We start from the raw sequence: 22,097 nt of genomic DNA, 5'->3' as shown, positions 1-22,097 counted from the left end.
TCAAAGACTGAAACCTACCAGGAGGCCTGGTAATTGGTTTTCTGTACATGAGCATGCCAATTCCCTCAATGGCAGCCACTATAACACCAGCAACAAGAACATCCCAGTCACCGGTTTGCCCTAGTATTGTTGCCAAGGCATTGGCTGTGTAAAAACCAAGGAGGACAAGGAATATCTTTGTTGGTGAATTCGTTCTGGCAGAGTTCAGCTTGTCAAGTAGCTCCCTTGCAGCAGCTTGGATGAGTCTTCCCAGTCTAGTCCTACCAAGAAAACCACTGTCCTCATCAAAGTCTTGGCCATCAGTGTTAGATGGCCCACCAGTCTCCAAGGCAAAAGTTGGCCTCCATCTGCAGTTTTTCATCTGGTACCTAGGATAAAGTAGAGGTACGAAACCATTGTACTAATGCTTCTCAGGGGTAGAGAAAAAATTCTCCACAAGAATGTGATAAAAAAAGGGAACCATATATTCTTGTCTCAAGCTAATTTATAAACCTTTGGTGCTTAAGCTAACAAGCTGATAAAGTGAAAATAAACTGAGTAGGTAACAGTAGGTCACAATTGATGAAAACTAAACTGATACTTTGTCAAAGCTGCGTCACAGTTTGTGATTCAAGCAAACTTTGATGACTTTTAACACGAATGCATAAAAAGACTATTTAATTGGCAATGTGAAAATAATACCACTAAACCTTGAGTTGCGCTTCCATGCTTTAGATATCCTTCAAAATAAATTCTAGACATTGATGATTTGATTAAAAGTTGTAGTTGTTGCAAATAAGAAAACCAAAATGCATCAATGTTTTTCATCCTTGTGGTCGAAATTGCATCCCCCAAAGCATATATTGTTTAGAAATAAGTTGCTTCTACTATTTTCATTTTCTTTATCTAAAACTGTTTTAAGCATGTAATAGCTACCGGTGGTGGAGTTGGGGGGCCAATCAAACTTGAGGCACTAAAGGGGAATAGATTAGAAATTCATCCGCACCTAAGTGGTGGAATTAAGTGTTTAACAAACTTTATAGGTTAAAGGGGGCCATGGCCCACCTTGGTCTACACAAAGCTCCACCCCTGGTAGCAAACAAACTAACCACCAAAAAAATCCATAAAAGAAGGCAAGACTGCCTATCACTGTAATCTAGATTTCATAATGCTTTACTTCTTGACATTTTCTTAATGCAGGTTTATGAATGCCATCAATTTTATTTGTTTTGTTAACTATGGTCAACCTAAAAGGAATTTCTTATGAAGGTTTATGTGATTTCGCTGGCCGATTTTCATAATATGGAGTAAAATACCAAGCTTAGGTCAAAAACCCAAAATAAATGGCAAGTCACCATTTGACACAAGGTGCTAATAATAAATCAAGATGCCCACTGAAAATTGCTACCCTGATGCTCTAAAACTTCAACTATCATCTAAAGTACAGAGTCATTTTGTAGAAAATATTTGAAAGTGTGCGAAAACTTTCTTCTTGCTGTTGCTGCCCTTTATGACCTCCAAGTTCTTCCAGTAAACAATACAGTTGGTGATATGAAACAGCCATATTAGTGCAATGAGCTTATCAAATTTGCAGAGGTCATCATCTGCGAAACTTGTTTACTCCCCAACTGGATAGTCTTTTTCTGCTTCGTTTGGTGAGATGTTGGTGCTTGTAGACCCTTTTTTTTATGGGAGTGCTTGTAGACTTATGTTTCATGTAATCGGGTTTGTAGAGGCTTGGGTATGTAAAACACCTTCAATGTTTTCTTTTGTAAGCTGGTAATCCCTGCAGACATATTGTGTTGCTTTCTATATACAATAGCAAAATCTATGTACCAAAAACGACTTATAATTTGGAACGAAGGGAGTATAAAGCAGGACCAAAAGGTCTTTGGTCTAAAAATTTACAGAGGTCACATAAATTTTCAGGTGTGTTTTCTATAAACAAATTGGTCAAATCATGGGACTACTAGTTGGGTGTGGCATCAAATCGAATTTGTGATGGGGACATAGAAATCGAGCTAAAGTTCAGTAACCACTGTTTAGAGAGCACATGCATGAGGAGAAGTGGCGAGAGCTCACCCGAGAGCCCCTCCGCTCTTCTCCTTGGTCGGTCGCAGGAAGCATGCCCGGCGGATGGGGGCGCAGCACCGGCCCCCCGCGCCCGCGGAGCCGCCGCCCCCACACACCACACCGGCCAGAGCCCACGGCGGGCAGGGAGGGGCCCCGCACCGTAGCGGCATGAGCGGGGGCTCTGCTGCTCCGTGTCCAAGCCCCAGCGGTCAGCGGACGAGGCGAGGCGGCTGGAGGAGGTGCGCGAGCGCAACGACGATGAGGGGATGAACAAGCTTACAAGCCCACTCACACACCTGCCCAGACCCAGTGGGCAGTGGCGTCGAGGATGAGGGGGCCTCGCCTTCACGGCTTCACCGTTCCGGCGGCTTCCGGGGATGAGCCAGACGAAGGTGGACTATTGGGCTGGCTGTAGACGGCCCATGACGGAGATGGTCCTCTTCAGTATATGGGCCAGTGTATGACTGAGTTTTTTTAGATAGAATAATATGTATGACTGAGTTGATGTGCTCTCAGCCTTCTTTGTCTACATCTTCGATAGCTTTCTCCCTCACTCGTCTCCATCTCCGTTGGGCTTAAAAGAGAAGGGGCTTCGGGGAGGCAGTCCGACAGGCGGAGGGGACATCGGAGGGGGGCAATTAAGGTCTTGGCGGCGGTGGTGGCTAGGCCAGATCAGGCCGAGGGCATCATGGTGGTGCTCGCCGGCGAACATGGCCATAGGCGGTGGGAGTGGGGGGAGCAGAAGGAGGAGGCCGCGGCGGGCGTGATAGGGTCTCGTAGGAGCTTCGACGAGACCCTACCGCGCCATGGCGGGGGTGGTGAAAGCTCTAGTTTGGTTTTGGTGAATTAATGAAACCCTAAGTGCTAACCTAGTTTATCAATTGATCATAAGATAGGTAGCACACTCTAAGTGGTGAAGCAAATGAAGATCATAGCATGATGAAGATGATGCCATGGTGGTGATCAAGTGCTTGGACTTCGAAAGAAGAAAGAGAAAAACAAAAAGCTCAAGGCAAAGATATAAATCATAGGAGCTATTTTGTTTTGGTGATCGAGACACTTAGAGAGTGTGATCACATTTAGGTTTGATAGCCGTACTATTAAGAGGGATGAAACTCGTATCGGAATACGGTTATCAAAGTGACCACTAGATGCTCTAACTCATTGCATATGCATTTAGGATCTAGTGGAATGCTAACACCCTTGAAAATGTTTGTGAAAATATGCTAACATATGTGCACAAGGTGATACACTTGGTGGTTGGCACATTTGAGCAAGGGTGAAAAAGTTAGAGGTGAAAAGGAGTAAGTGTCGCTGGTTATACAGTGACCAAACGCTGGCCTCAGGGGGACCAGCGCGTCCGGTCATGTGTAGCAGTGAAGACGCCAGCGTCGGTCAACTGACCGGACACTGGGTCGCTCAGCGACCGGACGCTGGAGGCAGAGTCCGGTCGTGTTGTCGGGCAACGCAGAGAGGCTAGGGTCCAGCGTCCGGTCAGTCTGACCAGAGTGTTCGGTCACCCCGATCAGTGTCTAGTGAAGGGGTACAACGGCTCTATTTCGTGGGGGCTTCTATTTAGGCCCCATGGCCGGTTCAAGCTCACTCTCTTGGCCATTTGCATTGACATAGCAACCTTGTGAGCTTAGCCAAAGCCCTTCCACTCATCTCCATCATTGATTCATCATCATAGTGAGATTGGGAGTGAATCTAAGTGCATTGCTTGAGTGATTGCATCTAGAGGACAAAGACTACTCAAATAAGTTCTTGAGATGTTTACCCGCAAGATTTGGCATGTTGGTCACCTTGCTAGTGAGGACCGGTTTGAACACAAGGACACCAAACCAAATCTTGGGAGATATTATGACCGATGATGCTTATAGAGATGATGATGAGAAGGAAGAGAAGAAGGAGAAGAAAGATGAGAAGAAGGATGACAAGAAGAAGAGCATGGCATTCAAGGCCACATCATCCAAGGGCAAAGCAAAGCAAGAAACATCAAGTGAAGATGATGATTCATGGGATGATGATGATGATGAGAAGATGGCTCTATTTGTCAAGAGATTTGGCAAGTTCATAGTGAAGAAGGGCTACCATGCTAGAAAGAAAGAAGCATTCATCCAAGAACAAGGAAGAGTCAATGCGGTGCTTCAAATGTGGAAGCAAAGATCATCTTGTTGCTCAATGCCCATACAATAGCGACAATGATGATGACAACAACAAGAACAAGAAGAAGGACAAGAAGGAAAAGAAAGAGAAGAAGGACAAGATGGCCTTCAAGAAGAAGAGAGGCTACGGTATCTCACCGGACGCTGGCAGGGTCCGGTCAAGCATGACCGGACGCATGCGGTCGAAAAAGTCGCTTCTAGAAGCGTCCGGTCGTTTCCAATAAGGTTCCAGAAGCGACTTTTTCGACCGCATGCGTCCGGTCATGCATGACCGGACCCTGCCAGCATCCGGTGAGATACCCTAGCCTCTCTGCGTTGCCCGACAACACGACCGGACTCTGCCTCCAGCGTCCGGTCGCTGAGCGACCCAGCGTCCGGTCAGTTGACCGACGCTGGCGTCTTCACTGCTACACATGAGCGAACGCGCTGGTCCCCCAGAGGCCAGCGTCTGGTCACTGTATAACCAGCGACACTTACTCCTTTTCACCTCTAACTTCTTCACCCTTGCTCAAATGTGCCAACCACCAAGTGTATCACCTTGTGCACATGTGTTAGCATATTTTCACAAACATTTTCAAGGGTGTTAGTATTCCACTAGATCCTAAATGCATATGCAATGAGTTAGAGCATCTAGTGGCACTTTGATAACCGTATTCCGATACGAGTTTCATCCCTCTTAATAGTACGGTTATCAAACCTAAATGTGATCACACTCTCTAAGTGTCTCGATCACCAAAACAAAATAGCTCCTATGATTTATATCTTTGCCTTGAGCTTTTTGTTTTTCTCTTTCTTCTTTTCAAGTCCAAGCACTTGATCATCACCATGGCATCATCTTCATCATTCTATGATCTTCATTTGCTTCACCACTTGGAGTGTGCTACCTATCTTATGATCAATTGATAAACTAGGTTATCACTTAGGGTTTCATCAATTCACCAAAACCAAACTAGAGCTTTCACCGCCCCCGCCATGGCGCGGTAGGGTCTCGTCGGAGCTCCTACGAAACCCTATCACGCCCGCTGCGGCCTCCTCCTTCCGCTCCCCCCACTCCCACCGCCTATGGCCATGTTCGTCGGCGAGCACCACCATGATGCCCCCGGCCCGATCTGGCCTAGCCACCACCGCCGCCAAGACCTTAATTGCCCCCCCCCCCTCCGATGTCCCCACCGCCTGTCGGACTGCCTCCCCGAAGCCCCTTCTCTTCTAAGCCCGACGGAGATGGAGAAGAGTGAGGGAGAAAGCTATCGAAGATGTAGACAAAGAAGGCTGAGAGCACATCAACTCAGTCATACATATTATTCTATCTAAAAAAACTCAGTCATACACTGGCCCATATACTGAAGAGGACCATCTCCATCATGGGCCGTCTACAGCCAGCCCAATAGTCCACCTTCGTCTGGCTCATCCCCGGAAGCCGCCGGAACGGTGAAGCCGTGAAGGCGAAGCCCCCTCATCCTCGACGCCACTGCCCACTAGGTCTGGGCAGGTGTGTGAGTGGGCTTGTAAGCTTGTTCATCCCCTCGTCGTCGTCGCGCTCACGCACCTCCTCCAGCCGCCTCGCCTCGTCCGCTGACCGCTGGGGCTTGGACACGGAGCAGCAGCGCCCCCGCTCATGCCGCTGCGGCGCGAGGCCCCTCCCTGCCCGCCGCGGGCTCTGGCCGGTGTGGTGTGTGGGGGCGGCGGCTCCGCGGGCGCGGGGGGCCGGTGCTGCGCCCCCATCCGCCGGGCATGCTTCCTGCGACCGACCAAGGAGAAGAGCGGAGGGGCTCTCGGGTGAGCTTCGCCACTTCTCCTCATGCATGTGCTCTCTAAACAGTGGTTGCTGAACTTTAGCTCGATTTCTATGTCCCCATCACAAATTCGATTTGATGCCACACCCAACTAGTAGTCCCATGATTTGACCAATTTGTTTATAGAAAACACACCTGAAAATTTATGTGACCTCTGTAAATTTTTAGACCAAAGACCTTTTGGTCCTGCTTTATACTCCCTTCGTTACAAATTATAAGTCGTTTTTGGTACATAGATTTTGCTATTGTATATAGAAAGCAACACAATATGTCTGCCGGGATTACCAGCTTACAAAAGAAAACATTGAAGGTGTTTTACATACCCAAGCCTCTACAAACCCGATTACATGAAACAGAAATCTACAAGCACTCCCATAAAAAAAAGGGTCTACAAGCACCACCATCTCACCAAACGAAGCAGAAAAAGACTATCCAGGTGGGGAGTAAACAAGTTTCGCAGATGATGACCTCTGCAAATTTGATAAGCTCATTGCACTAATATGGCTGTTTCATATCAACAACTGTTTGTTTATTGGAAGAACTTGGAGGTCATAAAGGGCAGCAACAATAAGAAGAAAGTTTTCTCACACTTCCAAATATTTTCTACAAAATGACTCTGTACTTTAGATGATAGTTGAAGTTTTAGAGCATCAGGGTAGCAATTTTCAGTGGGCATCTTGATTTATTATTAGCACATTGTGTCAAAGGGTGACTTGTTATTTATTTTGAGTTTTTGACCTAAGCTTGGTATTTTACTCCATATTATGAAAATCGGCCAGCGAAATCACATAAACCTTCATAAGAAATTCCTTTTAGCCCCTATAGATGATGAGTAATAGAATAGCCTTTGCAGGGTCATTCCCCTTAAACACGGACACGGTACCAAAAAAGGAATAGGGGCAACTATATATTTGACGAGACACAAACATAGGAACACCAATATATATGTATGCAAATGCAGGATAACCGTTCCTATAGGAAAATAAAGAGAGAAAGAACAACAAAACAAATGAAGCAGAAGGTGGTAATCTGATATAAAAACTGAGTCAATAAAGAGACACTACTTTTGTTAGAGTATGACAGGGGCCTATTGGGCCTGGGCTGGATGTATAGCCCATTAGTGTTAGGGTTAATTAGAGATAAGGGTCGCTTGCTTAGGAGTCAAGTAAACCTCTCTATATAAGGAGAGATGTATCAATCTATTTAAAGCAAGAATTAAGAAAAAATCCCTTCCCTCTTGCCCGGCCGTGGGCAAACGCCCCGCGACCGGCTCTCTCTCACCCTCGCAACCCTAGCCGTGAACAGTACGCGTGGTACTGTAGCACGCTAGCCGCCGTCGCTCCCTCGACTCTCTACTCTCAATCCTAGCAGCCACGTAACAATCTGGTATCAGAGATCTCTGGTTCGATCATGTCCACCCACTGCCACCAGCGTCCCTGCCGCTGTCCGCGGTTTCCACGTCGGCCAGGGTGCCGCAATCCTCGCTGCAGATGGCCGCGGGTGCGTCGTCCTCCGCCGTGGGCGTCATGACGAACGAGCAGTTGACGGCGGCTGTCCTTGACCACGGCAAGATGGTGGCCGGGATTCATGGGTTCCTGCTGGGGCCGCAGCCGAACCCGCCGCCGACGTCCCAGCAGCAGCTGCTACCGCCGCCGCCGCCGTCCCTGCCGTCTTCTCAGCAGATGCTGCCGATCTCGTACCAGTATGGGATGCCCTACGACGGGACTGCGACGACCTCGTTCCCAGTCGCGCCGACGCCGCTGTTCCAGGACGTGCAGGCAACCGCCCCGATTCCCATCCACCAGCCGTGGATGCCGCCCTCTCCTTCGCCGATCCCGTCTTCTGCTATGGCATCGACGATAGGGCCGGTGTACACGATGGCAAGCACCACGGCGGCCACGACGACGGTCGCTCCAGCGCCCACCACCGGCGCTGTTGTCCTTTCCGGTGGGCCGAGCCTCCAGCACCCATTCACCGATGGCATCTTCTATAGGGGCGCCGGCGTCCAGCAGATCCAAGACGCGGGCGACAAGTCGCGGCAGATCGACCAGCCGACGGACATCGCGATGGAGCCGGCGGGGAAGATGCTTACACATCAGGTGTCGGCGGTTTCCCTTCTCCGTCGAAAGCCATCCGCTCTTCTTTGTGCGGTGCAGACCAGCATCCGTCCGGCGGGGCGAAGGCATGGTGTCACCGGCGGGAGCGCACTGCCTAGCACCGCCGCTTTCCGCCACCGACCACCGCGAGGGCGCCTTCGCAGGCCGTTGTTGCGACTAATTCTAGGTGGCCATATACATGCACCCCTTTCGTCAAGATGGTGTCCATGGGATCCAGGTGGTTGTCTACGTGCAGCTTATGCGTCGGGCTGGTGTCCGCCATCAATTGAAGAGGCTGCAAAAATAAAGAGTTCACATCTATTTTCGGTTGATAATAATAAAATAAGCCGAGATGTAAAAGGCTTGTTTTTTAAGTGATAGGTTTGTGTCGAGACATCGTTATAAGTTGGTTAGGTTGCAGCTCGAGGACGAGCTGCATGTCTAGGTGGGGTGTAGTGTTAGAGTATGGCAGGGTCCTATTGGACCTGGGCTAGATGTATAGCCCATTAGTGTTAGGGTTAATTAGAGATCAGAGTCGCTTGCTTAGGAGTCAAGTAAACCTCTCTATACAAGGAGAGGAGATGTATCAATCTATTTAAAGCAAGAATTAAGAAGGAAATCCCTTTCCTCTTGCCCGGCCGTGGGGAAACGCCCCGCGGCCGGCTCTCTCTCACCCTCGCAACCCTAGACGTGAACAGTACCCGCGGTACTGTAGCGCCACGGGTATTGTAGCACGCTAGCCGCCGTCGCTCCCTCGACTCTCTCCTCTCAATCCTAGCAGCCACGTAACAACTTTTCAGGAAAGAAACATTAGAAAACTGAACAGATACAACAGAATTTGCAAAAGCAAAATGAAACAAAAAAAAAACACAACTGCAAACCCATTCAGTTAGGTAACAGAGACTAATTGCACCATGAAGCTTTCATAATTTATATTGGTATATGGTAATAACTCATGATAATTGATTCACTGTCTTACATAAATTGGAATTTGGAACACACCTGCAGAGGATAAGCTCCGGTATCCATCCCATTTGTTGGAGTTTATTAGAAACGCTGATTGCGTCAGCTCTCCCAGCCTTGCTTAGAGGTCTGTTATGATCTGACATCAGGACACATATTTGGGCCAGCAACCACAAAGGAAAACACATTTGGGTCAGATCATAACAGCACTATACCACTACATTCAATCAATTAGTCTAAAACGCAGAGCTAGAGGCAACAGCTACAACATGTTAGTAGAAACGGCAAACAAGCACCACCATTCCTCTGCATCCAATGCTCCTTCTTATCCAGTTTGCAGTGCAGGGTAAATTAAATCGACACACGGGGACTCTTGGACGCCGCCGTTTGAACATACCTCTGGTGGAGCGGCCTCGGGCGGTGCTCTCCCCGTGGCGGAGGAGGATGAGGCGACGGCGCGGCGTCGCAGAGGGCGCGCCCAAGACAGCCGGCTCCGCGGCGGCCGCCGGCGCATCGACGGAGACGGAGACAGAGCGCGCGACGGCCGGAGGCGGGCGGCAGGCGGCCGGCGTGCGGGGCGAGGAGAGCAGGCGGCGCGGCGGGGCCGAGGAGGGCGGCGAGGAGCAGCGGGAGAGCAGCGCGGGAAGAGGAGGAGCTGGAGCTGGAGCTCTCATCTTCGGGTGGCTATGGGTTGGGTTGCTAACAGTGTCATGGGATGCTTGCTACAAGAGGGAGGGAGAAACCGAGAAAGGATAGGTGACGTTGCTCGCCTACGTGTTGTTTCTACCAGCCGCTTGTGCGCCCTAGATTATGCTAATTTCCTCACTCTTTTGTATTTTGAAACTGAATTTGTTCGTGCACTCTAATGATAAACAGGATCATGTAATAATAATAATCTATAAACATAATGAAAAGGGAAATGCTTTGGCCCTGTTTGCTGTGGCTTGCAGCTGCAGTAGGTCTCTTCTACAGTATTGTGCAGTTCAGAAGTTGCAGCAGCAGCTGCCGGTTGCAGCGAACGGGCTGTTCATATACAACCCAGTGAACCCACTCGTAGCACCTAAATCTATCTGTAAACATAATGAGGAGAGAAATGCTTCATGTACAGAATGATTTGATCCCAATGATCATACGTAATAAATTATCCAATTGACCATGTTAGAATGATTTGGCTGATCATAAGTAATCAATCATCCAAATGTTCTGAACTATTTGAGTTGCAGAGTTGTTCAAATTGGTTGTGTACGTAACAAATAACATCACCCGCTGAGAAGGAAAACAACTTCGCACACTCATATTAGGCAACATGTACAATGACTTCAGTGCTTCCACGATTAAAAGGAGTACACAGCGAAAGCAATTTTTTTTTGTAACAATTAACCTACTACAGGAAAAGCCATTGGGACATGACCAGCAAACAGTGACATATATTGCAAGATATTGGCCCCGTTCGGATGGTATGGTTCCGGAGGAATTTGGATGGTTTGGAGGAATTCTGGAGGAATTTGTGAGAGGAAAACACTGTTTCAGGTGAAAAAAGAAGCGGATCAAGCCGGGTTTAAAGGCACACGAACGGGGCCATAGAGTAATCCTTGATCAAAGAAGTATCCTAATTCATCACATGCTGACATGCACAAACTATTACAAGGTAACTACCATATCTCCGCGGAAGAAACACCATTATTTTTTAAAGAAGCAACTCTTTTTTATTTTTCTCTGAATAAGCATAGATGCATATTAGGGTTAAATAACATGGAGGTGAGAAAAACTACAGCATATCTACAGTTACAGGCCAAACAGTGCTTAACAGCCTGCAGTAGTTACCAAACAAGGCCTTTGATTCTGGAAAAATGAATACTGTCACCTCAGAATAATATCTGCTCCAAACATCTTCATTAACTTTGAAAAAATCGAATACCTCAGCAGCCATTGCTCCCAGAATTTGAGCCAAATGCAGCTATTAGAATTCGAGCAACGAGCAATGGCCATCATGGAACCATATCCTGGCGTTACTTTGATGCCAATATACCAAAAAATAAAATCACTATAAGAAGATAGCAGAAGATGATTGTGTAAACTCAGCTACCCAGCTTGAAGGCGTCCACAAAAAGGCCCAGGCATACACCGGCTTTCCAGTAGTTCACCATTGAAATCAAAGACTGAAACCTACCAGGAGGCCTGGTAATTGGTTTTCTGTACATGAGCATGCCAATTCCCTCAATGGCAGCCACTATAACACCAGCAACAAGAACATCCCAGTCACCGGTTTGCCCTAGTATTGTTGCCAAGGCATTGGCTGTGTAAAAACCAAGGAGGACAAGGAATATCTTTGTTGGTGAATTCGTTCTGGCAGAGTTCAGCTTGTCAAGTAGCTCCCTTGCAGCAGCTTGGATGAGTCTTCCCAGTCTAGTCCTACCAAGAAAACCACTGTCCTCATCAAAGTCTTGGCCATCAGTGTTAGATGGCCCACCAGTCTCCAAGGCAAAAGTTGGCCTCCATCTGCAGTTTTTCATCTGGTACCTAGGATAAAGTAGAGGTACGAAACCATTGTACTAATGCTTCTCAGGGGTAGAGAAAAAATTCTCCACAAGAATGTGATAAAAAAAGGGAACCATATATTCTTGTCTCAAGCTAATTTATAAACCTTTGGTGCTTAAGCTAACAAGCTGATAAAGTGAAAATAAACTGAGTAGGTAACAGTAGGTCACAATTGATGAAAACTAAACTGATACTTTGTCAAAGCTGCGTCACAGTTTGTGATTCAAGCAAACTTTGATGACTTTTAACACGAATGCATAAAAAGACTATTTAATTGGCAATGTGAAAATAATACCACTAAACCTTGAGTTGCGCTTCCATGCTTTAGATATCCTTCAAAATAAATTCTAGACATTGATGATTTGATTAAAAGTTGTAGTTGTTGCAAATAAGAAAACCAAAATGCATCAATGTTTTTCATCCTTGTGGTCGAAATTGCATCCCCCAAAGCATATATTGTTTAGAAATAAGTTGCTTCTACTATTTTCATTTTCTTTATCTAAAACTGTTTTAAGCATGTAATAGCTACCGGTGGTGGAGTTGGGGGGCCAATCAAACTTGAGGCACTAAAGGGGAATAGATTAGAAATTCATCCGCACCTAAGTGGTGGAATTAAGTGTTTAACAAACTTTATAGGTTAAAGGGGGCCATGGCCCACCTTGGTCTACACAAAGCTCCACCCCTGGTAGCAAACAAACTAACCACCAAAAAAATCCATAAAAGAAGGCAAGACTGCCTATCACTGTAATCTAGATTTCATAATGCTTTACTTCTTGACATTTTCTTAATGCAGGTTTATGAATGCCATCAATTTTATTTGTTTTGTTAACTATGGTCAACCTAAAAGGAATTTCTTATGAAGGTTTATGTGATTTCGCTGGCCGATTTTCATAATATGGAGTAAAATACCAAGCTTAGGTCAAAAACCCAAAATAAATGGCAAGTCACCATTTGACACAAGGTGCTAATAATAAATCAAGATGCCCACTGAAAATTGCTACCCTGATGCTCTAAAACTTCAACTATCATCTAAAGTACAGAGTCATTTTGTAGAAAATATTTGAAAGTGTGCGAAAACTTTCTTCTTGCTGTTGCTGCCCTTTATGACCTCCAAGTTCTTCCAGTAAACAATACAGTTGGTGATATGAAACAGCCATATTAGTGCAATGAGCTTATCAAATTTGCAGAGGTCATCATCTGCGAAACTTGTTTACTCCCCAACTGGATAGTCTTTTTCTGCTTCGTTTGGTGAGATGTTGGTGCTTGTAGACCCTTTTTTTTATGGGAGTGCTTGTAGACTTCTGTTTCATGTAATCGGGTTTGTAGAGGCTTGGGTATGTAAAACACCTTCAATGTTTTCTTTTGTAAGCTGGTAATCCCTGCAGACATATTGTGTTGCTTTCTATATACAATAGCAAAATCTATGTACCAAAAACGACTTATAATTTGGAACGAAGGGAGTATAAAGCAGGACCAAAAGGTCTTTGGTCTAAAAATTTACAGAGGTCACATAAATTTTCAGGTGTGTTTTCTATAAACAAATTGGTCAAATCATGGGACTACTAGTTGGGTGTGGCATCAAATCGAATTTGTGATGGGGACATAGAAATCGAGCTAAAGTTCAGTAACCACTGTTTAGAGAGCACATGCATGAGGAGAAGTGGCGAGAGCTCACCCGAGAGCCCCTCCGCTCTTCTCCTTGGTCGGTCGCAGGAAGCATGCCCGGCGGATGGGGGCGCAGCACCGGCCCCCCGCGCCCGCGGAGCCGCCGCCCCCACACACCACACCGGCCAGAGCCCACGGCGGGCAGGGAGGGGCCCCGCACCGTAGCGGCATGAGCGGGGGCTCTGCTGCTCCGTGTCCAAGCCCCAGCGGTCAGCGGACGAGGCGAGGCGGCTGGAGGAGGTGCGCGAGCGCAACGACGATGAGGGGATGAACAAGCTTACAAGCCCACTCACACACCTGCCCAGACCCAGTGGGCAGTGGCGTCGAGGATGAGGGGGCCTCGCCTTCACGGCTTCACCGTTCCGGCGGCTTCCGGGGATGAGCCAGACGAAGGTGGACTATTGGGCTGGCTGTAGACGGCCCATGACGGAGATGGTCCTCTTCAGTATATGGGCCAGTGTATGACTGAGTTTTTTTAGATAGAATAATATGTATGACTGAGTTGATGTGCTCTCAGCCTTCTTTGTCTACATCTTCGATAGCTTTCTCCCTCACTCGTCTCCATCTCCGTTGGGCTTAAAAGAGAAGGGGCTTCGGGGAGGCAGTCCGACAGGCGGAGGGGACATCGGAGGGGGGCAATTAAGGTCTTGGCGGCGGTGGTGGCTAGGCCAGATCAGGCCGAGGGCATCATGGTGGTGCTCGCCGGCGAACATGGCCATAGGCGGTGGGAGTGGGGGGAGCAGAAGGAGGAGGCCGCGGCGGGCGTGATAGGGTCTCGTAGGAGCTTCGACGAGACCCTACCGCGCCATGGCGGGGGTGGTGAAAGCTCTAGTTTGGTTTTGGTGAATTAATGAAACCCTAAGTGCTAACCTAGTTTATCAATTGATCATAAGATAGGTAGCACACTCTAAGTGGTGAAGCAAATGAAGATCATAGCATGATGAAGATGATGCCATGGTGGTGATCAAGTGCTTGGACTTCGAAAGAAGAAAGAGAAAAACAAAAAGCTCAAGGCAAAGATATAAATCATAGGAGCTATTTTGTTTTGGTGATCGAGACACTTAGAGAGTGTGATCACATTTAGGTTTGATAGCCGTACTATTAAGAGGGATGAAACTCGTATCGGAATACGGTTATCAAAGTACCACTAGATGCTCTAACTCATTGCATATGCATTTAGGATCTAGTGGAATGCTAACACCCTTGAAAATGTTTGTGAAAATATGCTAACATATGTGCACAAGGTGATACACTTGGTGGTTGGCACATTTGAGCAAGGGTGAAAAAGTTAGAGGTGAAAAGGAGTAAGTGTCGCTGGTTATACAGTGACCAAACGCTGGCCTCAGGGGGACCAGCGCGTCCGGTCATGTGTAGCAGTGAAGACGCCAGCGTCGGTCAACTGACCGGACACTGGGTCGCTCAGCGACCGGACGCTGGAGGCAGAGTCCGGTCGTGTTGTCGGGCAACGCAGAGAGGCTAGGGTCCAGCGTCCGGTCAGTCTGACCAGAGTGTTCGGTCACCCCGATCAGTGTCTAGTGAAGGGGTACAACGGCTCTATTTCGTGGGGGCTTCTATTTAGGCCCCATGGCCGGTTCAAGCTCACTCTCTTGGCCATTTGCATTGACATAGCAACCTTGTGAGCTTAGCCAAAGCCCTTCCACTCATCTCCATCATTGATTCATCATCATAGTGAGATTGGGAGTGAATCTAAGTGCATTGCTTGAGTGATTGCATCTAGAGGACAAAGACTACTCAAATAAGTTCTTGAGATGTTTACCCGCAAGATTTGGCATGTTGGTCACCTTGCTAGTGAGGACCGGTTTGAACACAAGGACACCAAACCAAATCTTGGGAGATATTATGACCGATGATGCTTATAGAGATGATGATGAGAAGGAAGAGAAGAAGGAGAAGAAAGATGAGAAGAAGGATGACAAGAAGAAGAGCATGGCATTCAAGGCCACATCATCCAAGGGCAAAGCAAAGCAAGAAACATCAAGTGAAGATGATGATTCATGGGATGATGATGATGATGAGAAGATGGCTCTATTTGTCAAGAGATTTGGCAAGTTCATAGTGAAGAAGGGCTACCATGCTAGAAAGAAAGAAGCATTCATCCAAGAACAAGGAAGAGTCAATGCGGTGCTTCAAATGTGGAAGCAAAGATCATCTTGTTGCTCAATGCCCATACAATAGCGACAATGATGATGACAACAACAAGAACAAGAAGAAGGACAAGAAGGAAAAGAAAGAGAAGAAGGACAAGATGGCCTTCAAGAAGAAGAGAGGCTACGGTATCTCACCGGACGCTGGCAGGGTCCGGTCAAGCATGACCGGACGCATGCGGTCGAAAAAGTCGCTTCTAGAAGCGTCCGGTCGTTTCCAATAAGGTTCCAGAAGCGACTTTTTCGACCGCATGCGTCCGGTCATGCATGACCGGACCCTGCCAGCATCCGGTGAGATACCCTAGCCTCTCTGCGTTGCCCGACAACACGACCGGACTCTGCCTCCAGCGTCCGGTCGCTGAACGACCCAGCGTCCGGTCAGTTGACCGACGCTGGCGTCTTCACTGCTACACATGAGCGAACGCGCTGGTCCCCCAGAGGCCAGCGTCTGGTCACTGTATAACCAGCGACACTTACTCCTTTTCACCTCTAACTTCTTCACCCTTGCTCAAATGTGCCAACCACCAAGTGTATCACCTTGTGCACATGTGTTAGCATATTTTCACAAACATTTTCAAGGGTGTTAGTATTCCACTAGATCCTAAATGCATATGCAATGAGTTAGAGCATCTAGTGGCACTTTGATAACCGTATTCCGATACGAGTTTCATCCCTCTTAATAGTACGGTTATCAAACCTAAATGTGATCACACTCTCTAAGTGTCTCGATCACCAAAACAAAATAGCTCCTATGATTTATATCTTTGCCTTGAGCTTTTTGTTTTTCTCTTTCTTCTTTTCAAGTCCAAGCACTTGATCATCACCATGGCATCATCTTCATCATTCTATGATCTTCATTTGCTTCACCACTTGGAGTGTGCTACCTATCTTATGATCAATTGATAAACTAGGTTATCACTTAGGGTTTCATCAATTCACCAAACCAAACTAGAGCTTTCACCGCCCCCGCCATGGCGCGGTAGGGTCTCGTCGGAGCTCCTACGAAACCCTATCACGCCCGCTGCGGCCTCCTCCTTCCGCTCCCCCCACTCCCACCGCCTATGGCCATGTTCGTCGGCGAGCACCACCATGATGCCCCCGGCCCGATCTGGCCTAGCCACCACCGCCGCCAAGACCTTAATTGCCCCCCCCCCTCCGATGTCCCCACCGCCTGTCGGACTGCCTCCCCGAAGCCCCTTCTCTTCTAAGCCCGACGGAGATGGAGAAGAGTGAGGGAGAAAGCTATCGAAGATGTAGACAAAGAAGGCTGAGAGCACATCAACTCAGTCATACATATTATTCTATCTAAAAAAACTCAGTCATACACTGGCCCATATACTGAAGAGGACCATCTCCATCATGGGCCGTCTACAGCCAGCCCAATAGTCCACCTTCGTCTGGCTCATCCCCGGAAGCCGCCGGAACGGTGAAGCCGTGAAGGCGAAGCCCCCTCATCCTCGACGCCACTGCCCACTAGGTCTGGGCAGGTGTGTGAGTGGGCTTGTAAGCTTGTTCATCCCCTCGTCGTCGTCGCGCTCACGCACCTCCTCCAGCCGCCTCGCCTCGTCCGCTGACCGCTGGGGCTTGGACACGGAGCAGCAGCGCCCCCGCTCATGCCGCTGCGGCGCGAGGCCCCTCCCTGCCCGCCGCGGGCTCTGGCCGGTGTGGTGTGTGGGGGCGGCGGCTCCGCGGGCGCGGGGGGCCGGTGCTGCGCCCCCATCCGCCGGGCATGCTTCCTGCGACCGACCAAGGAGAAGAGCGGAGGGGCTCTCGGGTGAGCTTCGCCACTTCTCCTCATGCATGTGCTCTCTAAACAGTGGTTGCTGAACTTTAGCTCGATTTCTATGTCCCCATCACAAATTCGATTTGATGCCACACCCAACTAGTAGTCCCATGATTTGACCAATTTGTTTATAGAAAACACACCTGAAAATTTATGTGACCTCTGTAAATTTTTAGACCAAAGACCTTTTGGTCCTGCTTTATACTCCCTTCGTTACAAATTATAAGTCGTTTTTGGTACATAGATTTTGCTATTGTATATAGAAAGCAACACAATATGTCTGCCGGGATTACCAGCTTACAAAAGAAAACATTGAAGGTGTTTTACATACCCAAGCCTCTACAAACCCGATTACATGAAACAGAAATCTACAAGCACTCCCATAAAAAAAAGGGTCTACAAGCACCACCATCTCACCAAACGAAGCAGAAAAAGACTATCCAGGTGGGGAGTAAACAAGTTTCGCAGATGATGACCTCTGCAAATTTGATAAGCTCATTGCACTAATATGGCTGTTTCATATCAACAACTGTTTGTTTATTGGAAGAACTTGGAGGTCATAAAGGGCAGCAACAATAAGAAGAAAGTTTTCTCACACTTCCAAATATTTTCTACAAAATGACTCTGTACTTTAGATGATAGTTGAAGTTTTAGAGCATCAGGGTAGCAATTTTCAGTGGGCATCTTGATTTATTATTAGCACATTGTGTCAAAGGGTGACTTGTTATTTATTTTGAGTTTTTGACCTAAGCTTGGTATTTTACTCCATATTATGAAAATCGGCCAGCGAAATCACATAAACCTTCATAAGAAATTCCTTTTAGCCCCTATAGATGATGAGTAATAGAATAGCCTTTGCAGGGTCATTCCCCTTAAACACGGACACGGTACCAAAAAAGGAATAGGGGCAACTATATATTTGACGAGACACAAACATAGGAACACCAATATATATGTATGCAAATGCAGGATAACCGTTCCTATAGGAAAATAAAGAGAGAAAGAACAACAAAACAAATGAAGCAGAAGGTGGTAATCTGATATAAAAACTGAGTCAATAAAGAGACACTACTTTTGTTAGAGTATGACAGGGGCCTATTGGGCCTGGGCTGGATGTATAGCCCATTAGTGTTAGGGTTAATTAGAGATAAGGGTCGCTTGCTTAGGAGTCAAGTAAACCTCTCTATATAAGGAGAGATGTATCAATCTATTTAAAGCAAGAATTAAGAAAAAAATCCCTTCCCTCTTGCCCGGCCGTGGGCAAACGCCCCGCGACCGGCTCTCTCTCACCCTCGCAACCCTAGCCGTGAACAGTACGCGTGGTACTGTAGCACGCTAGCCGCCGTCGCTCCCTCGACTCTCTACTCTCAATCCTAGCAGCCACGTAACAATCTGGTATCAGAGATCTCTGGTTCGATCATGTCCACCCACTGCCACCAGCGTCCCTGCCGCTGTCCGCGGTTTCCACGTCGGCCAGGGTGCCGCAATCCTCGCTGCAGATGGCCGCGGGTGCGTCGTCCTCCGCCGTGGGCGTCATGACGAACGAGCAGTTGACGGCGGCTGTCCTTGACCACGGCAAGATGGTGGCCGGGATTCATGGGTTCCTGCTGGGGCCGCAGCCGAACCCGCCGCCGACGTCCCAGCAGCAGCTGCTACCGCCGCCGCCGCCGTCCCTGCCGTCTTCTCAGCAGATGCTGCCGATCTCGTACCAGTATGGGATGCCCTCCGACGGGACTGCGACGACCTCGTTCCCAGTCGCGCCGACGCCGCTGTTCCAGGACGTGCAGGCAACCGCCCCGATTCCCATCCACCAGCCGTGGATGCCGCCCTCTCCTTCGCCGATCCCGTCTTCTGCTATGGCATCGACGATAGGGCCGGTGTACACGATGGCAAGCACCACGGCGGCCACGACGACGGTCGCTCCAGCGCCCACCACCGGCGCTGTTGTCCTTTCCGGTGGGCCGAGCCTCCAGCACCCATTCACCGATGGCATCTTCTATAGGGGCGCCGGCGTCCAGCAGATCCAAGACGCGGGCGACAAGTCGCGGCAGATCGACCAGCCGACGGACATCGCGATGGAGCCGGCGGGGAAGATGCTTACACATCAGGTGTCGGCGGTTTCCCTTCTCCGTCGAAAGCCATCCGCTCTTCTTTGTGCGGTGCAGACCAGCATCCGTCCGGCGGGGCGAAGGCATGGTGTCACCGGCGGGAGCGCACTGCCTAGCACCGCCGCTTTCCGCCACCGACCACCGCGAGGGCGCCTTCGCAGGCCGTTGTTGCGACTAATTCTAGGTGGCCATATACATGCACCCCTTTCGTCAAGATGGTGTCCATGGGATCCAGGTGGTTGTCTACGTGCAGCTTATGCGTCGGGCTGGTGTCCGCCATCAATTGAAGAGGCTGCAAAAATAAAGAGTTCACATCTATTTTCGGTTGATAATAATAAAATAAGCCGAGATGTAAAAGGCTTGTTTTTTAAGTGATAGGTTTGTGTCGAGACATCGTTATAAGTTGGTTAGGTTGCAGCTCGAGGACGAGCTGCATGTCTAGGTGGGGTGTAGTGTTAGAGTATGGCAGGGTCCTATTGGACCTGGGCTAGATGTATAGCCCATTAGTGTTAGGGTTAATTAGAGATCAGAGTCGCTTGCTTAGGAGTCAAGTAAACCTCTCTATACAAGGAGAGGAGATGTATCAATCTATTTAAAGCAAGAATTAAGAAGGAAATCCCTTTCCTCTTGCCCGGCCGTGGGGAAACGCCCCGCGGCCGGCTCTCTCTCACCCTCGCAACCCTAGACGTGAACAGTACCCGCGGTACTGTAGCGCCACGGGTATTGTAGCACGCTAGCCGCCGTCGCTCCCTCGACTCTCTCCTCTCAATCCTAGCAGCCACGTAACAACTTTTCAGGAAAGAAACATTAGAAAACTGAACAGATACAACAAAATTTGCAAAAGCAAAATGAAACAAAAAAAAAACACAACTGCAAACCCATTCAGTTAGGTAACAGAGACTAATTGCACCATGAAGCTTTCATAATTTATATTGGTATATGGTAATAACTCATGATAATTGATTCACTGTCTTACATAAATTGGAATTTGGAACACACCTGCAGAGGATAAGCTCCGGTATCCATCCCATTTGTTGGAGTTTATTAGAAACGCTGATTGCGTCAGCTCTCCCAGCCTTGCTTAGAGGTCTGTTATGATCTGACATCAGGACACATATTTGGGCCAGCAACCACAAAGGAAAACACATTTGGGTCAGATCATAACAGCACTATACCACTACATTCAATCAATTAGTCTAAAACGCAGAGCTAGAGGCAACAGCTACAACATGTTAGTAGAAACGGCAAACAAGCACCACCATTCCTCTGCATCCAATGCTCCTTCTTATCCAGTTTGCAGTGCAGGGTAAATTAAATCGACACACGGGGACTCTTGGACGCCGCCGTTTGAACATACCTCTGGTGGAGCGGCCTCGGGCGGTGCTCTCCCCGTGGCGGAGGAGGATGAGGCGACGGCGCGGCGTCGCAGAGGGCGCGCCCAAGACAGCCGGCTCCGCGGCGGCCGCCGGCGCATCGACGGAGACGGAGACAGAGCGCGCGACGGCCGGAGGCGGGCGGCAAGGCGGCCGGCGTGCGGGGCGAGGAGAGCAGGCGGCGCGGCGGGGCCGAGGAGGGCGGCGAGGAGCAGCGGGAGAGCAGCGCGGGAAGAGGAGGAGCTGGAGCTGGAGCTCTCATCTTCGGGTGGCTATGGGTTGGGTTGCTAACAGTGTCATGGGATGCTTGCTACAAGAGGGAGGGAGAAACCGAGAAAGGATAGGTGACGTTGCTCGCCTACGTGTTGTTTCTACCAGCCGCTTGTGCGCCCTAGATTATGCTAATTTCCTCACTCTTTTGTATTTTGAAACTGAATTTGTTCGTGCACTCTAATGATAAACAGGATCATGTAATAATAATAATCTATAAACATAATGAAAAGGGAAATGCTTTGGCCCTGTTTGCTGTGGCTTGCAGCTGCAGTAGGTCTCTTCTACAGTATTGTGCAGTTCAGAAGTTGCAGCAGCAGCTGCCGGTTGCAGCGAACGGGCTGTTCATATACAACCCAGTGAACCCACTCGTAGCACCTAAATCTATCTGTAAACATAATGAGGAGAGAAATGCTTCATGTACAGAATGATTTGATCCCAATGATCATACGTAATAAATTATCCAATTGACCATGTTAGAATGATTTGGCTGATCATAAGTAATCAATCATCCAAATGTTCTGAACTATTTGAGTTGCAGAGTTGTTCAAATTGGTTGTGTACGTAACAAATAACATCACCCGCTGAGAAGGAAAACAACTTCGCACACTCATATTAGGCAACATGTACAATGACTTCAGTGCTTCCACGATTAAAAGGAGTACACAGCGAAAGCAATTTTTTTTTGTAACAATTAACCTACTACAGGAAAAGCCATTGGGACATGACCAGCAAACAGTGACATATATTGCAAGATATTGGCCCCGTTCGGATGGTATGGTTCCGGAGGAATTTGGATGGTTTGGAGGAATTCTGGAGGAATTTGTGAGAGGAAAACACTGTTTCAGGTGAAAAAAGAAGCGGATCAAGCCGGGTTTAAGGCACACGAACGGGGCCATAGAGTAATCCTTGATCAAAGAAGTATCCTAATTCATCACATGCTGACATGCACAAACTATTACAAGGTAACTACCATATCTCCGCGGAAGAAACACCATTATTTTTTAAAGAAGCAACTCTTTTTTATTTTTCTCTGAATAAGCATAGATGCATATTAGGGTTAAATAACATGGAGGTGAGAAAAACTACAGCATATCTACAGTTACAGGCCAAACAGTGCTTAACA

General features: G+C 48.1%; 2 protein-coding genes across 2 annotated transcripts; both read right to left on the bottom strand.

Moving 5' to 3' along the window:
• Positions 1 to 18: 18 nt before the first annotated feature.
• On the bottom strand, positions 19 to 20,837 carry LOC136534071 (uncharacterized; the record flags this gene model as incomplete). Its single annotated transcript, XM_066526552.1, has 5 exons — positions 20,686 to 20,837; positions 20,328 to 20,427; positions 9,467 to 10,139; positions 9,109 to 9,208; positions 19 to 368 (listed from the first exon to the last, which is right to left on the bottom strand). Coding segments are annotated over exons 3-5 (727 nt in total), but the record flags the coding sequence as incomplete, so codon positions are not given.
• On the bottom strand, positions 11,148 to 11,582 carry LOC136534070 (ycf20-like protein). The gene has a single exon (XM_066526551.1). It carries the CDS (start codon positions 11,580 to 11,582, stop codon positions 11,148 to 11,150), a length of 435 nt encoding a protein of 144 aa, XP_066382648.1.
• Positions 20,838 to 22,097: the final 1,260 nt, after the last annotated feature.

The sequence above is a fragment of the Miscanthus floridulus genome, unplaced genomic scaffold (assembly GCF_019320115.1).
Source record: "Miscanthus floridulus cultivar M001 unplaced genomic scaffold, ASM1932011v1 os_1462_1_2, whole genome shotgun sequence".
Lineage (NCBI taxonomy): Eukaryota > Viridiplantae > Streptophyta > Magnoliopsida > Poales > Poaceae > Miscanthus > Miscanthus floridulus.
The sequence above is the reverse complement of the archived record's forward strand: the minus strand, read 5'-3'. Positions and strand labels throughout refer to the sequence as shown.